Source organism: Corylus avellana, chromosome 1, assembly GCF_965113065.1.
Source record: "Corylus avellana chromosome 1, dhCorAvel1.hap1.2, whole genome shotgun sequence".
NCBI lineage: Eukaryota > Viridiplantae > Streptophyta > Magnoliopsida > Fagales > Betulaceae > Corylus > Corylus avellana.
In genome coordinates this window covers 1,727,694-1,747,687 of record NC_142490.1, presented here as the reverse complement: position 1 = coordinate 1,747,687, position 19,994 = coordinate 1,727,694, and the positions used below count along the sequence as shown (strand labels likewise).

The 19,994-nt window shown below is 36.0% G+C and overlaps 4 protein-coding genes across 6 annotated transcripts; 2 read left to right on the top strand and 2 right to left on the bottom strand.

Moving 5' to 3' along the window:
- The first annotated feature begins 4,797 nt into the window (after positions 1-4,797).
- Positions 4,798-11,192, top strand: BGAL3 (beta-galactosidase 3). Its single transcript, XM_059582095.2, has 19 exons — positions 4,798-5,229; positions 5,326-5,421; positions 5,548-5,660; positions 5,779-5,845; positions 5,994-6,086; positions 6,336-6,479; positions 6,697-6,785; positions 6,894-6,999; positions 7,099-7,186; positions 7,407-7,525; positions 7,617-7,781; positions 7,959-8,137; positions 8,605-8,714; positions 8,801-8,910; positions 9,439-9,549; positions 9,633-9,746; positions 9,827-10,029; positions 10,154-10,490; positions 10,565-11,192. The coding sequence occupies exons 1-19, from the start codon at positions 5,053-5,055 to the stop codon at positions 10,700-10,702; spliced, it is 2,559 nt and encodes an 852-aa protein (XP_059438078.2). The 5' UTR covers positions 4,798-5,052; the 3' UTR covers positions 10,703-11,192.
- Positions 11,193-12,001: 809 nt separating this feature from the next.
- Positions 12,002-15,005, bottom strand: TRX1 (thioredoxin H-type 1). Of its 3 annotated transcripts, none has more exons than XM_088513681.1 (4): positions 14,987-15,005; positions 13,188-13,332; positions 12,617-12,739; positions 12,002-12,438 (listed from the first exon to the last, which is right to left on the bottom strand). In XM_088513681.1, exons 2-4 carry the CDS (start codon positions 13,275-13,277, stop codon positions 12,301-12,303), a joined length of 351 nt encoding a protein of 116 aa, XP_088369807.1. In that variant the 5' UTR covers positions 13,278-13,332; positions 14,987-15,005; the 3' UTR covers positions 12,002-12,300. The 3 variants fall into 3 exon arrangements, with proteins under 3 accessions (XP_088369807.1, XP_088369806.1, XP_088369803.1); XM_088513680.1 differs by lacking the exon at positions 14,987-15,005 and adding an exon at positions 13,461-13,696; XM_088513677.1 differs by lacking the exon at positions 14,987-15,005 and having other exon boundaries at positions 12,003-12,438; positions 13,188-13,358.
- On the bottom strand, positions 14,726-17,347 carry RTH (RTE1-homolog). The gene is made up of 3 exons (XM_088513671.1): positions 17,220-17,347; positions 15,585-15,870; positions 14,726-15,256 (listed from the first exon to the last, which is right to left on the bottom strand). The coding sequence occupies exons 2-3, from the start codon at positions 15,852-15,854 to the stop codon at positions 14,834-14,836; spliced, it is 693 nt and encodes a 230-aa protein (XP_088369797.1). The 5' UTR covers positions 15,855-15,870; positions 17,220-17,347; the 3' UTR covers positions 14,726-14,833.
- On the top strand, positions 17,240-19,156 carry PAP25 (purple acid phosphatase 25). The gene is given in 5 exon segments (XM_059584708.2): positions 17,240-17,264; positions 18,453-18,675; positions 18,764-18,880; positions 18,965-19,020; positions 19,023-19,156. Coding segments are annotated over 5 exon segments (555 nt in total).
- Positions 19,157-19,994: the final 838 nt, after the last annotated feature.

Genomic DNA, 19,994 nt, shown 5'->3' with positions numbered 1-19,994 from the left:
TTTTAGATTTTTTTTTTTTTTTAAGTATTTTTAGATTTTTTTTACCAAATATGTTAGTTTTTGTTTTGTCATAATTTTGTAGGTACTAAAAGTACTTTTTAAACTATCTGACGCAATTCTAAACATGACCAAAGTGAGCATCGCAATTCGCAATTCTTATCGTTTATTAAACTGTACGAATTCGAAACCCTAAATACCGGGTCGAGATATTATTATGTACATTAATTAAGGGTATATATGCCTACTTATCCTAACGGGATATGACATTGACATACGTAACGCAGTCCCTGTCGAAATTGTTGTGAAGAATGATGGAGGAGATAAACGGCAACAGGGCATGAGCATAGGTGGCATGATTGAAATAATGTCTGAGGATTCTAAGACAGCTCAACGCTAAACTGAAGCTCAAGAAAGGACTCCCACACCTCTCACTGTCAAATGAAAGCTTTTGATGGATCTGTGATTTGTTTTCTTCTTCCCTCGCACTTATGCAAGTTTTTTGATATTTCGATGCACAAATCAAGCTGTTAAAGTGTTAATGTCCAAATTGGTCTTCTATTATTTCTTTCATTGGGATCAAGAATGAGAAAGATCGACTGCCCTTATAGCTATTTTCTCATTCGCTTAGACAAAAAAAAAAACATTGTTAATGTATTAATTAATAATTAAATTCACAATTTTCAGTTATAATTTTTGAAATAACCAGTAATTTAATATGATTTTTGAAAAAGTGTTATATGAGTTAAGAGGCTCAACACATTTTAAACTCGATACGTGACATTTATAATTGATATATTTTGCACGACACACGAACCTTATACAAATTTAATACAAAATTAACGGGTTATTGTTAAAAAGTTTAACATATTTAATTAAATAAATTATATTAAAATTAACTTATATAATTTTATATTCATTCCTCAATATAATATCTCGATATATTTCGATTCTAGTAATGAATTGAGATGTTGATAGAAAATTTGAGGTCTCAACAAGAGAGGACAGCCTGGCTTTGATTGCACCCACTTAGAGCAGATAGTGTTATCACCACTTTGATAGACTTATCTTTTCTATGTCAATTTCATTACTTGGTGAACTAATTAGAATATTAAAAAATAAATAAAAAATCCGAAATCTGCGGTTAGAAATGAGTGGGTTGAGCAATGGTAAGATATGGCGCGCGGAGTGGGACGAAGGTCCCACTGTCTTAGGGTTCCTTCCATTCCTTCCGTCATTCCCGCCGTTGAAGGCTATAAACACAACGTATGACAAGGGAAAGAGGACAAAGGTAAAGACCGTTGCTTGCTTGTTTCATTAATTACCCCACTAAACATGCCATGTGGGGGCATATGACACAAAGATGATGACCATCTCCTCTAATTACAACCAGTTGACTTTAGAATGACCAAGAAGCCGTTGGCAGAATGAAGAGCACATTAGAGACTAATTATTTATTAATATAATGGCGATCAGATGATGATTTTACACTTTTTTCCATGAATTTAGAATAATTGCAGCAACCCAATTATTATTATTATTATTTTTAAATTTTTAATAAAAGATTCGGATAACGACTCTTTTACTGCCCACCGACACAAGGTTGCCAAAGCCTAATTACTAGAATACTAATCCATTGCCAATTTGGCTGCTTTCTACTTTCGTTATAATAATGTGGTTTCTAACGTCCCTAAACTTTTGTTGCTGGTAAAAAATTTGCTAACAATTTTGTTTTTTACTTTAAGAAAAAATACTTTATAAACTGTCATAACAATCTCACATGGCTCTATCACGTATAGGTCACACAATTTTAACCCTCTCTTTAACTTTGGCTGATTAGAGGGTCACAAAAAATGACTGACGAGCGGGTGGTTTCAATGTCTCAAGGGTGGTACAACCAACTTTGAGGATTTGGCAAGAGTGACCAATTACTCTCTCATCTTAAGAGGGTAGTTGGCCACTTATAAGAATTATTATCTTAAAAGGTAAAATGAGATGGTGGTCAAATCATTCCTTAATTACTTTGTTTATATAATATTTTAAGTCAGGTAAAGTGTTGCATCAATTTATAAGTCGTTGCATTAAATTTGATACTACCCCAATGGCCAATGGCATTCTTAGCCAATTTGATTTGTGAAGTATATTTGATTTTACTTTTGGGTCAGTTGCATATAGTCCATCTTGATGGCTTCTCTAAATTCAGACTAGTCTTCCTTCAACTACTCCATAGATCTTAAAGACCACATGTTGGGTACCAAGAAAAATGTCTAATAATGCAAAAATGGAGAAAAATGTGGGATCATCAGCTGGCATGACAAATATATATATAGAAACATCCAGAAACAGGGTGTCATTTATAAGTCGAATAATTCACATGAAACGAGTAGGTAGGACACTAGGACTGCTCATTTTCAGCTTGACGTGTCCCAGCAATGATTGAAGATGCCACCCACTGTAAAGTACCCAAGTATAAACTATACACGATTCATTTTTTTTTTTCCGTGTCACATTCTTTAGAATAAGATAAAAAAGATAGAAATCACATTCTTATCATCCTATGATACAATTGTGTCGGTGCGCCAGTTTTGATTCATTTTTTTTTTAATTAATAATAATTGTTTTTTTTTCCTATTTAAAAGAATAAATTGGAAAGACCAATTGTGACTATTTTATATAGGCATGATCATAGTAGTACCTATCTTTTGAGAGCCGCATAATAAAGGCTTAGACGGTATCAAGTCCAACTGAGCTATAGTTTGACACAATTCTACCAGGCATCAATGAAAATCCAATGGACTAATACTAATCACTTAGAAATTTTCTTGAGCCATTAAACCATTATCCTTGGTGGCAGGGATGGAGCCAGCTTTGAATTTGGGGGGACCTAGGGCCAAAATTTTTTTTGGAGAGGGACCAATTGGCAAAAAAATAACTTAAATTATTATTTTTTTACCTTAAATTTTTTTTTTTGCCTTAATTTTTTTTTCTTGTAATTTTGGGGGGACCGGGGCCACTGCCGGTCCCCCTCTAAATCTGTCTATGCTTGGTGGTTAATAATAATTGATTTAAGAGTTAATGGAGAATGTTATGTTAGTATTATAAGATACAAATATAGTCTATAGCATTACTCTTATAATATTATAAATACAAATGTAGTAAATTTGTCAAGAAAACTTTGCAAAAAATAAGATTTTAAAATGATATACGCATTAGAATATTAATAAGATGATCAAATCTACCATTTCATATCAATTTAAGTTTTTTTTTAAAAATGATATAAACTATATTTTTATTCTACAATTATTCAATAATATTGATGTAAAAAGTCTAAAAAATTGATGTCAAAGTTGGTTGAAATTGATATGATAGTTGTTATTTAACAATACCAAAAACCCATTATTTCAAAGGATTTTTCACACAAAATTACATCCCAAAAGTATCTCCATATCACTTGCTAAAACTACATTAAATGGATTAATTGGATTTATTTGTAGCTTGAATGACAGATAGTCCCTTGCTTGACTCTTTCTCTTCGTGATCCTCGACACAGATACCAGCAGATCTACCGAGACGTAAAAAGAGGATTTGAGACAGAAAAGGAGACACGGCATGTGTCAACTGGAAGGAAGGAGTGTGCCAAAAACGTGATAGCTATGGAAGGAAGGAAGGAAGGGAGCTAGCTTCGGGTTTCTCATGGAAATGGACAAATTAAGCCCTCCTCCTGCGGAGACAAAAGTCACAAAAGCAGCAAAATGAGGCATGCCGTATTATATAATCTTTCACTTCTTTCCTAGTTTTTTCATTACCATAATGTCCCTGGTCATTATGACGTGGACAAGTCAAATCCCCTACAATCTGACAGACACTCTGTGTAAGGAGAGGGGCCCACTGTCGGTTATATGTTAAAATTGTAATTATGAATATCAAAGGGTTATTATTAATGTAACATATAAAAGTGTTGCATTTTAAGAATGTCATAATAGGGTCTGTTAGATTAAAGAGGTAGCATAATAAGATCTTGGTATGTTATTGCTGTAGAGTGTCCTACCACGTCAGTAATAATTTGACAGTTTATAAATTCATATGAAATTTATTATATAAAAATATAGACAGTTATTTATTTAATTTCGTAAAATTATAATTTTCCTACTCCCCAAACATGGTTCATCAACAAGAAAGGAAAACAAAGTGCAAAAAGCATAAAGTTACTAGAATAAAAGTGTTCATCTAAAAGAATGCAATTAACCAATTATATTATTTTTAAAATCTACAAAATAATGAGACTGAGTTATGTTAAATTAAACACAGCACGCTGTTTGATGAAAATTTTGGCGCCAATTTATACAACAAAGCTAATTTGCTTAAGCAGAATTATTTATTCTTGGTAAATAGATTAAGCAAAGGATTAGTATCCTACTATCCTCTAAATTTCCGAATCTAAATCTAGGAAATTTAAGCAGATAATAGAAGAAGGGGTGCTGGGCTTGGGTGCTCCAAACAGTCTAAACTGCAAGATTTACCTAATTGAAACATCCAAATGTTGCACGTCTCTCTTATTTTCTGTCTAAATTTCTTTCCGACACCCGGCTGCTAAATAATTACTAACAAAGTGCACTTTACTAGCTTTTGTCATTAAGATTAATCTCACATTCTCACTTAAGAATAGTATAAAGGTGCCTAAATTTACTGCTTTGTTTTCCTTTTTTCCTATTATTTATTTATTTATTTTATGAGCTTTCCTTTTCCCTGCGTGTCTGGCTTAGTTTTACTCCTTTGGTAGCTCACCGCCACGAAACGTGAAGGCTCTCGCCACATGTGACTGTGAGTGAAAGCTGTCAACTGTGTAATATATTACTTATATAAATTGCTCTGCTCGGAGACTCGGAGACCTCTGAGTGTGGAGTCCAAAGCACCGAATGGACACTGTTGCCATTGCTGCGCCACCATACTCTTGAAGTAGACCAAAATCCCATTACCCTCTCTCTCACTCTCTCCGCTCTCTCTGCATTTCACAAACCATAACCAGCTTTTGTTAAACTTGGTGTACAGAAAGCTATGGAAAGTAACTCGGTTCCCAAGTCCTTCTTATTCTTCTGTTTGGTCTGGCTACTGGGTTTGGGTTCCCAGCTGACCCAGTGTAGCGTGACCTACGATAGGAAGGCCATGGTGATCAACGGCCAAAGGAGAATTCTCTTTTCTGGGTCCATACATTACCCAAGGAGCACTCCTGAGGTACACCAACCGTCACATTTCTCTGTTTTTATGTGTTTTGGTTGAAATGTGTATTGGGTTTGTTTGTAATTTTCTTCGGATATGGGCTGCGTGTAGATGTGGGAGGATCTGATACAGAAGGCGAAAGATGGAGGCCTGGATGTGATTGAGACCTACGTTTTCTGGAACGTCCATGAGCCTACTCCTGGCAATGTACTTTACATTCTCGCCGTCTTTATTTCCTGAACACCCCGTGATCTGTTTTTGCTCGGGTTTCTCTTCAGCTAATTTTTCTCTGAAAATTGTGCTGTGTTCTCTGTTTTTTGTAATGGTTTTCAGTACAATTTCGAAGGGAGAAATGATTTGGTTAGATTCATAAAGACTATTCAAAAAGCAGGGCTCTATGCTCATCTCCGCATTGGACCTTATATTTGTGCAGAGTGGAATTTTGGGTACCCACTTTCTTTTTTCCTTTCTAGATCTAAATTCAGTCTCTCTCGCTTTCTACAAGTCCTAAGGGTTTGATCTGACTATCTTCCTTTCATTTTTATATTTTTCTGTTTTGCTCAGAGGATTTCCTGTTTGGCTCAAGTATGTACCAGGCATCAGCTTCAGAACAGACAATGAGCCTTTCAAGGTCTCATTTTCTAAACCTTTGCTCCCTGCTTTATATTGTACAAATGGTGAAAAAGGAAATTCAGTGAAGAATATAGAAACTCCAGGATTCTTCACTACTTGTTAGTATAATGTTAATTATATTAAGCACACACTTATGGGTGTTGCAGAGGGCAATGCAAGGGTTCACTGAAAAGATTGTTGGACTGATGAAGAGTGAAAAACTGTTCGAGTCCCAGGGTGGCCCCATCATACTGTCTCAGGTAAGCTTTAGGTCTTTGAGCGTTTCCATTTTCAAATGGTGCTGTCATGTTTTGCATTTGGGGCTGCAAATTTACTCAACACTGTGTCCTGGCTTTGTGTTGAAACACTAACCCATGTGCAAACTATACGGAGGTTTTTATAATTGTTTGAGAGAAAGATAGAAAGATTAAATGCAGCTCTTATGGGAGTAAATTTGACTAATGAAGAAAAGATAACAATAATGATTTGTGCAAGTCGTGTTTGTTTAGATTGAGAATGAGTATGGGGCACAGAGTAAGTTACTTGGGGCTACTGGCTACAATTATGTGACTTGGGCGGCAAAGATGGCTGTTGAATTGGGAACTGGGGTCCCCTGGGTGATGTGCAAGGAAGAAGACGCCCCAGATCCATTGGTGAGCACTCTCACTCTTTTTCCGGCGGACCTAAATTTTGCTTCACTCTTTTTGGCCATTTTGGCTAACAATACATTTTAATTAGTTGTAATCTGTTTTATGTTCTAAGTTTCAAAAATTATGGTGCCCAAAATTAGTCTCTTTATGTATAATTCTATCTTGTGAGAAGAGGTTGTTGGTTGTCTAAGAAACTCTTTTTCCTCTCCACTGGCGACAGATAAACACGTGCAACGGTTTTTACTGTGATTCATTCTCTCCCAACAAACCCTACAAGCCCACTATATGGACAGAGGCTTGGAGTGGCTGGTATGTCATGAATATATTGTTCATTTTTTTTGCATTCTAACTACATATTTGTAAGTTTACTGTAACCTGAATTGTACACCATTTCACTGTCTTAATGTATATTTTAAGGTTCACGGAGTTCGGTGGTCCAATCCACCAGCGGCCAGTCCAGGATTTGGCATTTGCGGTTGCTCGATTCATACAGAAAGGAGGATCCTTTGTTAACTACTACATGGTTGGCTTTCTTTAACACTTGTTCTGAAGATATGAAAATTTTATGACGTTGTAACCTACTATAGTAAATTTGAGTATCTCCATGTTGTGTATAAAACAGTACCATGGAGGCACCAATTTTGGCCGTACAGCTGGGGGCCCTTTCATCACCACAAGCTATGACTATGATGCTCCTATAGATGAATATGGTGAGAGTGAAATTCTTTTTTTCTTTTCATTTTCCTAGTAGTTCAGGTTGTTGAGCAATACCTTCTTGAAGGATATGGTGGCAAATGCCAATGGGAACTAAAGATATAACCCCGTTAGGGTGTTTGACTTGTTCATTGAGTAACTAGGAAGCGTTCTTATTAATGCATTTGCACACATCTAGTTCAGAAATATAACTGCCTTACTGCCAAAACTTGATAGGTTTGATTAGGCAACCAAAGTATGGTCATCTAAAAGAGCTTCATAGGGCAATCAAGATGTCTGAGCGAGCTTTGATTTCAGCTGATCCTATTGTGACTTCGTTAGGTGGCTTTCAACAGGTTTTGACTTCTTCTCTCAAGCACTCCTGCTTCTGGTGATGTGTGGTTGAGTATTGTTCACTGACTGCAGTCAATTTTTGTCATTTACCAGGCTCATGTATACTCGTCAGAATCAGGAGATTGTGCAGCTTTTCTTGCTAACTATGATACAAAGTCAGCTGCAAAAGTGATGTTCAATAACATGCACTATAACTTGCCTCCTTGGTCCATCAGCATCCTTCCCGATTGCAGAAATGTAGTCTTCAATACTGCAAAGGTATGGATTTTCTATCTTAAGGTTTCTTTATTTTATTTATTTAATTTATTTATGATCTCATTAGTGTATGTAATTGAGGTCAGACAATTTATATTTTTCTCTTATCATCTTATTTCATTCTAGAATTAAAAGTAGAACTTTCTGAGGTATTGACTAGTTCTCATTCCTCCCCATTAGGTTGGAGTTCAAACATCTCAAATGGAAATGCTGCCAACTAATGCTGAGATGCTCTCATGGGAGAGCTATGATGAAGATCTTTCTTCCCTGGATGACAGCTCAACAATCACTGTTCCTGGTCTCTTAGAGCAGATAAACGTCACAAGGGACACTAGCGATTACCTGTGGTACATAACTAGGTGAGGGCGATTATCTTAGTGCCTTATTCATGCTTTATAAATGCTTCTCGAATGATTTTGTCTACCACTTTGGAAAGTATTTGTCAGAGAAGAGAATTGATGTCTCTTCACACGACTGTTCATTTTGCTGTTTCCTTTTATTTTTCCACCTACTGGCACAGCAGAACCTCAAAGATGCCTTGTACCCTGCTACTCTCATCTTATTCTCTCCCTTGGAAACCTAAATATAGAAATTGCCGTACTAGCGGTGGAAAGGAATACTAGTGAATATGAAAAACCTAGGAGAAAAATGTTTTCATGTGACCCACCTTGGTTCCTTCGATGTAAACTGGTAACTTAAATAGCACTTATATTTAGTGTTGGACTGCACTGCATATGTGCCTAATTCTGAACACAATTCAATGGATGTTCCGAAAGAACTTACGTTACCTGCTATTACAACATTTTCCTTTTCAATATGCCTACAGTGTTGAAATTGGCCAATCTGAATCCTTCCTGCGTGGAGGTGAACTCCCCACACTCATTGTTCAATCAACAGGCCATGCTGTCCATGTCTTTATCAACGGACAACTTTCAGGTACATATTTCATTTACTTTCCCATGGATTGCCTTTTTATCGAATTAGCAATGAGAAAATTAACATATATTATTAAATTATATTAGGATCTGCATTTGGGACAAGGGAGATGAGGAGATTCACTTATACTGGCAAGGTCAATCTGCATGCTGGAACAAACAGAATTGCACTACTGAGTGTTGCTGTTGGTTTGCCGGTTAGTTCCCTTTCCCATTTCCACTGTTTGTGTGATTCTACCTTGGTAATATTCGAACCTATTAGGTGATGAACAAAAGTATTGTTTTTTTTGATAAGTAAATGATGAACAAAAGTATTGTGGAACCATGTAATATCCAGAAGGTGGTTTCTGCTACTGCGCTCCTAATGGGACACAATTAGCTAAACCTAAGATAACTTGTCATCACTGGGGCAACTCGGCAAATTAATCAAGACAGGATAAGAAAAGGGTTAGGAACCCTTCATGGACTTAACCAATCTTGAAGCAACCAGTAATCTTTAGGTGCTTTATTGAAATCATGCAAGTCATATATGGTAGACTTGGTGCTCCTTAGTATTGGATGGTTATATATCAAACCTAGTCCAATCATCGATGTAATTCAAATATTTTAATGATTCTGGATTCTGAAACTCTGACCATATTGCACAGACCTTTTAACTTTTGGTAGCATGGTTATTTCTTTTCTTCTTAAAATGCTGACTTCAACTTTTCTGTTTCCCATTGAAGAATGTGGGTGGTCACTTCGAGACATGGAATACAGGAATCCTTGGTCCAGTTGCTCTGCATGGACTTGACCAGGGAAAGTGGGACTTGTCCTGGCAGAAATGGACCTACCAGGTAGCCATGTCTTTTCTCCCAATTTTTGATTAATTTGGTGTGGATTCAAAGGAATTTAGCCTCACAGCTGCATCCTTAAACAGGTAGGGCTAAAAGGAGAAGCTATGAATCTTGTTTCTCCAAATGGAATTTCTTCTGTGGAATGGATGCAGGGATCATTAGCTGCACAGCAACAACAGCCGTTGACTTGGCATAAGGTATAAAACAAAGCAAATACAATGCCACGTTCTGGTGCCTGTTGGTATTGAAAATTTGAATTTCTCTCTTCACCTGGCAGACATTTTTCAATGCGCCTGAAGGAAATGAGCCATTGGCCTTGGACATGGAGGGTATGGGGAAAGGTCAAATATGGATCAATGGGCAGAGTATTGGAAGATACTGGACAGCATCTGCTAGCGGTAATTGCAATGGGTGCAATTATGCTGGAGCATTTAGACCTCCAAAGTGTCAGCTTGGTTGTGGCAAACCCACCCAACGATGGTAACTTCTTCCAAGGAAATTTATGATAAATATTGAAATGCTGGAGAATGATATATAGAGCATTGAATGGCTTACTGAGACAAACAATTTCTTATTCAACCCTGAACATTATTTCTCCATTCAGGTACCACGTGCCTCGGTCTTGGTTGAAGCCAACACAAAATCTGTTGGTGCTCTTTGAGGAACTTGGAGGGAATCCCTCAAGTATTTCTCTTGTCAAGAGATCAGTGGCCACTGTTTGTGCTGAGGTCTCTGAGTACCACCCAACCATTAAGAACTGGCACATTGAAAGCTATGGAAAATCAGAAGAACTCCACAGACCCAAGGTTCACCTGCGGTGTAGTGGGGGGCAGACCATATCTTCCATTAAATTTGCCAGCTTTGGAACTCCCCTTGGAACTTGTGGAACTTACCAGCAAGGAACATGCCATGCCCCTACCTCATATTCTATCTTAGAGAAGGTATGACAGAATCTAGTAGAATGCATGCCTTATTTTGATCATGTTTAATCGGTTTATATTTTCACTTTCCACAGAAGTGTATAGGGAAGCAGAGATGTGCGGTCACCATATCCAACAGTAACTTTGGGCAAGACCCATGTCCAAATGTGTTGAAGAGGTTATCAGTTGAAGCTGTTTGTGCTCCTACGACTAATACAAATTGGGGAGGTTAATACTTAATAGGTAAAAGAGGGCTAGAATTGCTCTTAAATGTTGCAGCTGACTTTAACTAAATATTACCAGCAAGAGAAGCAAGACAAAGAAGAATAAAGGTAGTACAGGCAAAGGTTTTCTAGTTTGTTAGGTCGAGTGCATAGTCGGATTGTAGCTCTGGCCAAAGTGGTTGTTGCCAAAGGCAATTAGTTCTTAATTTAAGAGGGGTTAATGGTAAAATAGTGATTGTTAGGCGGGTGAGTTTGTGAATTCCCGGGGTCCGACAACTCGGGCCTTAAGGTGAATTTCAAGCCCCGGTCCCCGACCTTTTAACCGGGAATGGGCACTGGGAAAAGAAGTAATTTGTTAAGAGTGTGGTTTACATTTGTGTTTGTATTAGTGGGGAAAAATCATACCCCAGTTAGGGTTCATGTTGGGAGCGGATCCTAGTATGGCCATTGTTTTCTCTGCAGTTACTCAATCTAAAGTCCATTCAATCTTTTTACTTCCTGGTGGTTTCATTTTTTTTTCTTCACTTTGTCAATGGCAGTATATGTTGGATGACATGTTGTACCAAACTAATAATTTGTTGTTGCTACCATGAATCATTCCAGAGAAAAAAGGGCGGTTTTGCTTCCCAATTTAGGTCGAAGGAATTTCGCCCAAAATTAAAGTTTTTTTAACTTAGTCTATTAAATTGACATCTTTTTTTTAAAAAAAAAAATGCATATGTTAGTTTAATAGAATGGATGCCAAAGAACTTTTTATAATAATCTTATATATATATATATATATATATATATATATATAAGAGACTAAGAGTTTGTTTGAATGCGCGTTTAAAAGGTTTAAAAGTGCATTTTAACACTTAAAAAATCTGTTTGAAGAAAAAAATATCGGTTTGATAAAAATAATTGAAAGTGTTTTTAAAGGTTAAAAAACTTAAAAAATTGTTAAAACGCACTTTTAGCAAAAATTTAAAAAATGAAGCTTTTGCCAAAAAATACTTTTTGATTCAAAAGTTCTATTTCTCAACGCAATCTTAAACAGCTTTTAACATTCACCAACACACATCTTCTAATATACACCAACATGGGCTTCAACGTAAACTTATACCAACAAACATCTTTTAACAGACACCAACATGGGCTTCAACGTAAACTTATACCAAAGGATTGGACTCGGATAATGATAAGAGGGTTAGAGTACTCATTCGTGTTTTTTAAAATTATTATCAATAAACCAAAATTATTAGTTATGATGAATAACAAATTCAATACTAATTTTTAAAGTTATATAAGAATAGGAGAACTCAAGACTACAAGAGGACACAGAAAATGATGAAGCTCATGACTAAAGTACACCTGTGTCATGGGTCATTGTACAAACTACATTCATGGCATATCACCAAACATCATAAGAAACATAGTTGTATACCATATTTAAACACATACAAGTGTAGCCATTCTTCATGAAAGAAGGAAGCATCAGAGAAACCATGATAAAAGCTTTTTTTTTTAAATTATGTTATGCAATATAAGTAGAAGCAAGAAACGAGATTCAGTCCAGATTAAGCAAGAGTGAAGATAATCACTAGCTACATGGGGGTTATTAAGTATTAAGCAGTGGCCAGGTGCTTTGCTATTGTCTGCTGCAGTTCATCTTTCTTCGCTCCCACCACCTTGTCCACAATCTTCCCCTCTTTCAGGAACATGAACGTTGGCATTGCCTCCACAGCCCAATCTTGAGCAACCGACTGGTCATAATCACAAACAAATTAAGGTTTTGTTGGACTTTAAATGGAAAAAGAATTAATACTTTTATGTCATAGAAAAACACTTATTTTTCTTTTAAAAAAACATTAACAATGTTAATGGAGATGTTTTCCAAAACCAATTCCAGATATTTCAAATGCATTTTTGAGTTTATATTACCTTGAGTTCATCAACATCCACTTTAAGAAATGTGACATTTGGCAATTTCTTAGCCAGCTCTGCCAGGAACGGTGCGATGAAACGGCATGGTCCGCACCAAGAAGCGGTGAAGTCGACAACTATCTGCATAAAATAAAAGTTAATGGGAAAGACATGGTCCACACCGAACAAACAACACTAGATTTGGTCTCTACAACATTTATTGAATTAAAAAAACAAAGGTAGATTTTCTTTAAAAAATTAAAAAGAAAAAAAAAAGAGTTCGGTGTAGCCGCGCAGCCACCGACCAGCTCAGCGGTGGCGGCGTATACCCACTTAGGGTATTTTTTAAAAACTCAAACAAACAGATATACACCGATTTAGAAGGAAATAATTAAAAAAATAAATAATTAATTAATATTCCAAGAGTTTATCAGATCAGTGTAGGCTACTAAGCCATCAAGAAAAAACCAAACCAGATCCATTATTCAGAACCTAAAATTCCAACAAACCAATACATATTTGATATATAAATCAAAGAGAAAAAAATAAAACATTAACAGAAATTTTTAGAATGAAAAAAATTAGGAACCAGTTTCTTGGAGTCATTGCCCTTCTGGAGATGCTCGTTCCAGGCCTCGACGGTGTGCACACCGATCACTTGTCCCTCCTCTGCTGCCATTTCTATCGAGCTCTTTTCTCTATTTTCCCAAAGATTTTCTCCGATTACAAACGGACTGCACGCAAAACGAAACGCCTCGTGTCGTTATGGGTTTCTTCTCTTTAATTACTACCATAAATAAGGAACACGGCCGGTATCCTTAGAAAACTGGACCTTAGGTTGTACTTTAATTACGAGATTTACCATCAAAGATAAAGACAACGTGCCTCGTACGAAGATTCTCATGCAACACGTAAATGACGGAAGTCAAGCTGTCAACGGTGAATTTTAATGGTGGCATCTGTAAAAGGAAGGTCCTCACTCTATGGTATATACCTCGTAATTTCAGCGGTCAGATTAGTTTAATTTTCTCGGTGAGATTCTACATCAATGATTGAGATTTTATTATATTAATTGAGATTTTATCATTATCTTGATGTAGTCAGGATTATCATCCATTCTATTTCAAGTGAATAAAGAAAAGATATAGTTTTCTTTTGTTAAATACTTCTTTTTTTAAAAAAAAAAAAAAAAAAAATTTGAACTTTTTAGTATTTGATAAAATAAATAATTATTATTTTAAAATGATGTAGAAAAAAAAAATGCTAATATGGCTTATCGGGCTTCATTTTATGGGACGGAAAACACATGGAAGAAGTCATTTTAAATCCACGACAAAGCTATGTAATTAAAATCAATTAAGAGAGTGATCGCCAAATACATGTTTACTCAAAAGATTTATTATTATACATTTACCCTAAATTAATTAGAAGGTAAGACAAGACTTTGAAATAAAATGGAGGATAGCTTTCATAGAGATTAGTTGCAGTTGCAAAAAATTTCTCAAGCAGGCTCCTCTTTGGTCTGCATAAAAAATTGCCTTGGGTCAATTTTAGACCAATTTTCAATTATTTAGTTGTATTTTATCCAAGCACTATAATTGCCTTGGGTCAATTTTAGACCAATTTTCAATTATTTAGTTGTATTTTATCCAAGCACTATATTTACTGTTTGGGCCTTCTTGTTGGTAGTCCATCAGTTTGTTTGTTTTTTTTTTTTTTTTTTTTTTTTTTTCTCGATCAACCATGTAAAAGTTATGACACAGTTAGTCCCTTAAAGGATAGTTCAATTGGTTGTGGATCACGTCTTATGAAGCGAAGATCACTAGTTCGAATCCTCCATCTCCATTTTCTTGTGTGGACATGTCAAAAAAGCAAAAAAAAAAAAAAAAAAAAAAGTTATGACAGTTCCAGTGTAGAAAATGGCATGATCAAGCTACAGGGAGCAAAGGAGATGAAACTGTGGTGCCATAAGTGATTTAAACTGTGGACAACGGCATCCTTTTACAGATGCAGTGGTGCCATCATTTACCATGAGAATCTATCACTCATGGGAGATTATGGCATGTTTGAGAGTGCACACTGATAGAGTATGATCCCCCCGACACAAGCTTTCAAAAACCACTTCACTTAAGCTGTCAAAATATTCTCTAGCAATTTCGCACATACAAATATCTTAATCAAAACACATCTGTTGGAACTCCAATTTTTATACATGAAATAGTTAAACAAGAGATTCTACAACTGGATCAAATTTTTAAAACAGTAAGTACCAAGAAGAAACCAACCAACTATAAAGCAGGTGAAAAAGGCCAAGTAAGCTAGGAAGGTCAACCCCCCAAATGCAAGTCCAAGAGAGAATACTATAACAAATGGTAAGAAAGATCGCACCATGGATGCTGTGCTCACCCAACGGCCCTTGAGGAAAATGAGAGCAGCAAGGTTCACGACGTTCCATCCACCCGAATGAAACCCTAACCTGTTTAGGTTGTTCGCCACAAAAGAGTGGCAATTGCAAGTAAAGAGGTTATAAGATCGGTGTTGGAAGTCCTGAGTGCTCCTTCTTAATGCATCATCCCATGTCAATAAGTCTTTTTCAGCATCATCCTGTGTGTACCCATCTTCACTATTGTATGAAGACGGATGGGGAGAAATGCGACACTGCTTGCAAGAATTTTAAAGAGCATTAGTGTACCAAAAAACTGACTGATAAGCATCTTGATAAGAAGTGCAGCTGCTACAGCATTACTACTTTCTACAATTGTCACAAGCTGACAGCTTATGTGATTTACAGCACAATGCACTGAATAAAGGTGAAAAGGGGTCTTGCAGTCATTTCTCAGAGAAAGCATGCAATGATTATGGTGCCCACAACACTTAAGGCAGGCCATGTTACCAGCAGGTACAACACTGTTGATGGCACGAATTGTAGAAAAGATGATTGCAAAGGATCCAAACCATTAAGTAAGATACAAAGTCCAGTAGACACCTTTTCGTTGCTAAGTTGGAGGTAGCGGGTCACTGATCCAAATGCGAAATTGTCAACGCACACAAAGTTGGGCCCTGCAAAGTCCAAGATCACTCCATCCTCTCTGCATATGCCAATATGGCCAATGAAAGGAACCAGCCATGAAATAATAGGAAGGGGCGTCCACACAACGCAGCATGGGAACCGAGCTCTTCTTGGATCAATTTGCATAGTTGGTGAAACACTTCCTTCGATCATCACGGAGTGCTCAGCATCTGCATCTGCTTCCATTGCAAAGTTGGGCAAGCTGAAATGTCTCGGCACATTAGATACTTGTGAAAGTACATAGACAACCACAAAGCTATGTGAAGAGTAAAAAGATAGATATCTGAAATAAAAAATGAACTTTTTCCACGGCTAAAATCTGCAAAATGGCATGAGCTATAGTGAAAAAAATGACACTTTCTCCTACCGCGATAGTGAGATGAAGGGTGAGGTCGTGCAATCAAAATCCACTTAGTGCGTGTCTGACTTACCACTAAGAAAAAGAAGAAATGATTCCTCCATAACATACATATATAAAAGCTTTCTGGACCTTTAAAGTTCAATTCTCTCCAAAACACAGCAAAACAAGTCTCTAACCTCCTAAAATTTTCAATCGCCAGAAAAAGACAGCCTTACTGCCTCAAACAGACAGCTATATCTCAGCAGAAAATTAACTATTCGTCCATAAAGACTATGAGATGCCAAAAATACAAATGTAACATCTTCCACTCGTCTTTAACCATTCAACAACGAGTTAACAGAAGCAAGATTTCTGGAGGTCATGCAAAATGTGAATTTAGTTTGAAGTATTATTCTGAAAAAATTTCTTACCAAATGCTTTACTTATCAAAAAAAAAAAAATTTGAAATTCTTCCATGTATTTTACATATCCCTTTGAGTCTTTGACTTTACATAATCAGTAATCACATTCAAGTTCCAATCGAAGTTTAAAATCCTGAAGAAAATTTATGATTAATATGGAAGCTTAGCACTGCATCCATTTTGCATGACCTCTCAGCTTGCACATAAAATCAGGGAATAACGCTATCAACGTGCAATTAGCAATTATCTTAAATTGGGTTCTTCTGCATAGTGCACTTTTCAAGTCTGAAACTCCAACCCAGATCCAATAAACAAACTATCCTCCTTCCTACTCAGTTGAACATGAATCCTTTGAGGAAAAGTAGACAAAACTTTCCCAATCATAGCATTCCCTTACTTCGCACCTAAAATTTTGCCTACTTACATAAAGCCTCTGCATTAGGAGTGATTAAAAGCGACACATATGATTATATCTTCACAAAGCAAGGGCCACCCTTATCTAAGCACCCAAATTTCTATATGCAACAACATTAAGTTAGCAAACTTTCTTTTAAGTCAGATCAAAAAGAATCTGAAGCTAACCCATCATCACAAATTTACAAATACAACATTCCAAACGACATCAATAAATTATAATCGCAAAATCAACAACGTTTTCGAATCACAACTAAAAGACACAAAAAAAAAAAAAAAAATGAAGAAATTGTCCTAGTTTTTGCACTAATTTAGATACCCATTTAGATTTCTTTCAAATACGTGTCATATTTCTTGAAAATCGGAAGAGAATACCTTTGTTTCAAAGCTGAGCGATGGCTTTACCAGCCAGAGATTTCTGTGTTTCCTCGTAGAGGCCGCTGGTAGTTGAAGTGTGGCGGTCAAAATGAGATTTTGTCCGGTCTAGTGGTTGTGTGGGCTTGTTTAGAGAGGGGATTTTTATAGCCAACCAGGATATTTTCCTGCACTTATTGCCTGTTGGGGATCCACCATGGAACATACTGTTTGTTTCCTTTCTAGTTTCCAAGCTTGTTTGGAAGCCCACAATTTCCAACCCAATTCTGTTTTGCTTTCTAATTCATACTCGGCTCGCACAACTCGAAGTCCAAGCTTGTTTGGAAGCCCACAAAGATTTCGATTAGTTCAGATTTTATAATTTTATTATTTATCCTATTTAGAGAAATAATTAGTGTTAATAATTTGCCAATTTTTTTTTTTATATATTCTCTTACAAATCAACTATTAGATTTGTAAACTTATACGTAGACTCCACATAAGTCAATGGTATACCTTACAAATTTAATGGTTGATATATTAAATTTATAGGATAATATAGATAAAATATAAGCAAATTATTGACACTAATTATTTCTTCCATATTTATCAATTTAACATTTTAGAAATGATTAGTGTTAATAATTTGCCGACACTTTTCCCATATTATCTTACAAATTGAATAGTGATACCATTAAATTTGTAGAGTCTACCATTGACTTATGTGGGGTCCACATAAGTCCACAAATTTAATAGTTGATTTGTAAGAGAATATGTGAAAAAATATTGGCAACAATTATTTCTTTTAACATTCATCACATTTACTAGCTACTTGGAAAAAGAACAGATAAATGTTGAGATAATAAAATCTCCAAAGAAATGATAGAATTTATTCATTTTTCAACTATCTCTATAGTGAATTGATGAATTCACTATTGAATTTGTATAAGGTTCACATGAGTCCATAAATCTAATAGTTAATCTATTAAATTTGCAGAATAGGACAGAGAAAATATGAAGAAAAAAAAAATTAACAATAGTCATTTCTCAAAAAATTATATAATTTATTTATTTTTCAACCATCTTTGATCTTTTAACCATTCCCAACGGGCCATTTTCCTTCACAACTCCTCCCAAAATAGGGCCAGACACTCCATACATCATTGTCCTTTCTATATATCGCATAATAAGGATCCAATAATGTTAGAAACAAAGCTGGCATGATGATAGTTTGGTATGTCCTGTTGTGTACAGGTAAATACATTCCTCAATACAAATGGCTTGAAAAGGAGTTCACCATGGTTAACCGAGCTGAGACGCCATGGCTTATTGTTCTTCTTCACTCACCATTGTATAACAGTAACAACTACCACTGTATAGGGGAAAGCATGAGAGTGCAGTTTGAATCCTGGTTTTTTAAAAACAAAGTGGATATTGTGTTTTCTGGTCATGTTCATGCCTATGAAAGAACTGTAAGCTTATGTTCTCATTTACTCTTAAAATGTCTTGTCCAAATGCTAATATACAAATCAATAACTTAATTTTTCTAAATTGTTTTCAATGTAAATATCAAATATTAAGTACAACATAACAAATGGACTGAGCACTCCAGTAAAGGATCCTTCTTCACCAATATACATTACCATTGGTGATGGTGGTAATGTTGAAGGCATTGCCAACAGGTGCCTCATTCATCTTATCTCAGATAATTTTCAGTAGCACCAATGTCTTCCTACTCATTAGCACATCACTTTTGTTTTGTGTAGTTTTACTTATCCACAAGGACCACAACCAAGTTATTCCGCATTTCAAGAAGCAAGTTTCGGCACGCGGTTCTCGAGATTAAAAATCGGACTCATGCCCAATATACTTGGCACTGTAACCAGGATAGCAATGCAGTTGCTGCAGATTCTCTTTGGTTGCATAATAGGTACAATTATCCTGAAGAAGAAGCATAATGAGGCTACCCATATGATTTAGGAGTCATTCTTTCCCTTCCCCTAGTATACCTTTTCGTTTTGGCTGGATTTTGTTTTAATTTTAATTTATTTGAATTCTGCGGTGTACAAGTAAAAAGCTTGTCATCGAGGAATGCATTTGAGAAACAAATAAGAAGTTATGTTATATATATAATTGGTGGCTTCTGTCCATTAAAATTTCGTCTAGAAGGTGAAAAAGATCTGCACTATTATAGCTGTCTGGTGGGAAACCAGGTTGAAGGCTGTGCTTTCAACTTTACTCTGCAGAGATGATCCTAAATTGACTTGGATCATGAGCTTATAGGACAGTAAAGCTTTTCTTAAAAATGCTAAAATATGTGGTAAATTTATCGTTCCATAAAAGTATTCAAATAATAGCCTAACTGCAGATAATCATGACCAAGTGCAGTGAAAATCAAATCTCCATTAATTAATGTTTTATAAGGGCGGGGGCACAGGGGAAAATGGACATGGGTGCATGTGGAGTTATCCCACAGACATGAAAAGGCTAATTCTACTGGTTCAATGGTTGTTGGCAGGGGAGAGTAAGCATCATGTGACTGCTGAGCTCTATTAGTTTTTCTACAGTTCTGGTCTATTCTTTTTGTCGTGCATCATAGATGCCCACCGAACAATGTAATATAAATTTATACAAAATAACTTGACATTGACATTGATGGATGAGTAAGATAACTTGGATATGACACAAATTAGGCCCCACTTACCGAAAAAAAGTCATCGCAGCCACAGGTTTATGCAGGCTTAAGTCTAAGAATTTGACAATTTGGAAAGTTTTGTCCCTCAATGTATGTATGCC

Excerpts from the sequence above, each read along its gene's own strand:
- BGAL3 (XM_059582095.2), top strand. The coding sequence starts at position 5,053 with ATGGAAAGTAACTCGGTTCCCAAGTCCTTCTTATTCTTCTGTTTGGTC. Across the intron at positions 6,480-6,696 it reads AAGACGCCCCAGATCCATTG|ATAAACACGTGCAACGGTTT; the intron begins GTGAGCACTCTC and ends CACTGGCGACAG. Across the intron at positions 10,491-10,564 it reads CATATTCTATCTTAGAGAAG|AAGTGTATAGGGAAGCAGAG; the intron begins GTATGACAGAAT and ends CACTTTCCACAG.
- TRX1 (XM_088513681.1), bottom strand. The coding sequence starts at position 13,277 with ATGGCAGCAGAGGAGGGACAAGTGATCGGTGTGCACACCGTCGAGGCC. Across the intron at positions 12,740-13,187 it reads GCAATGACTCCAAGAAACTG|ATAGTTGTCGACTTCACCGC; the intron begins GTTCCTAATTTT and ends TATTTTATGCAG. Across the intron at positions 12,439-12,616 it reads TGGATGTTGATGAACTCAAG|TCGGTTGCTCAAGATTGGGC; the intron begins GTAATATAAACT and ends GATTATGACCAG.
- RTH (XM_088513671.1), bottom strand. The coding sequence starts at position 15,854 with ATGGAAGCAGATGCAGATGCTGAGCACTCCGTGATGATCGAAGGAAGT. Across the intron at positions 15,257-15,584 it reads TCCAACTTAGCAACGAAAAG|TGTCGCATTTCTCCCCATCC; the intron begins GTGTCTACTGGA and ends TCTTGCAAGCAG.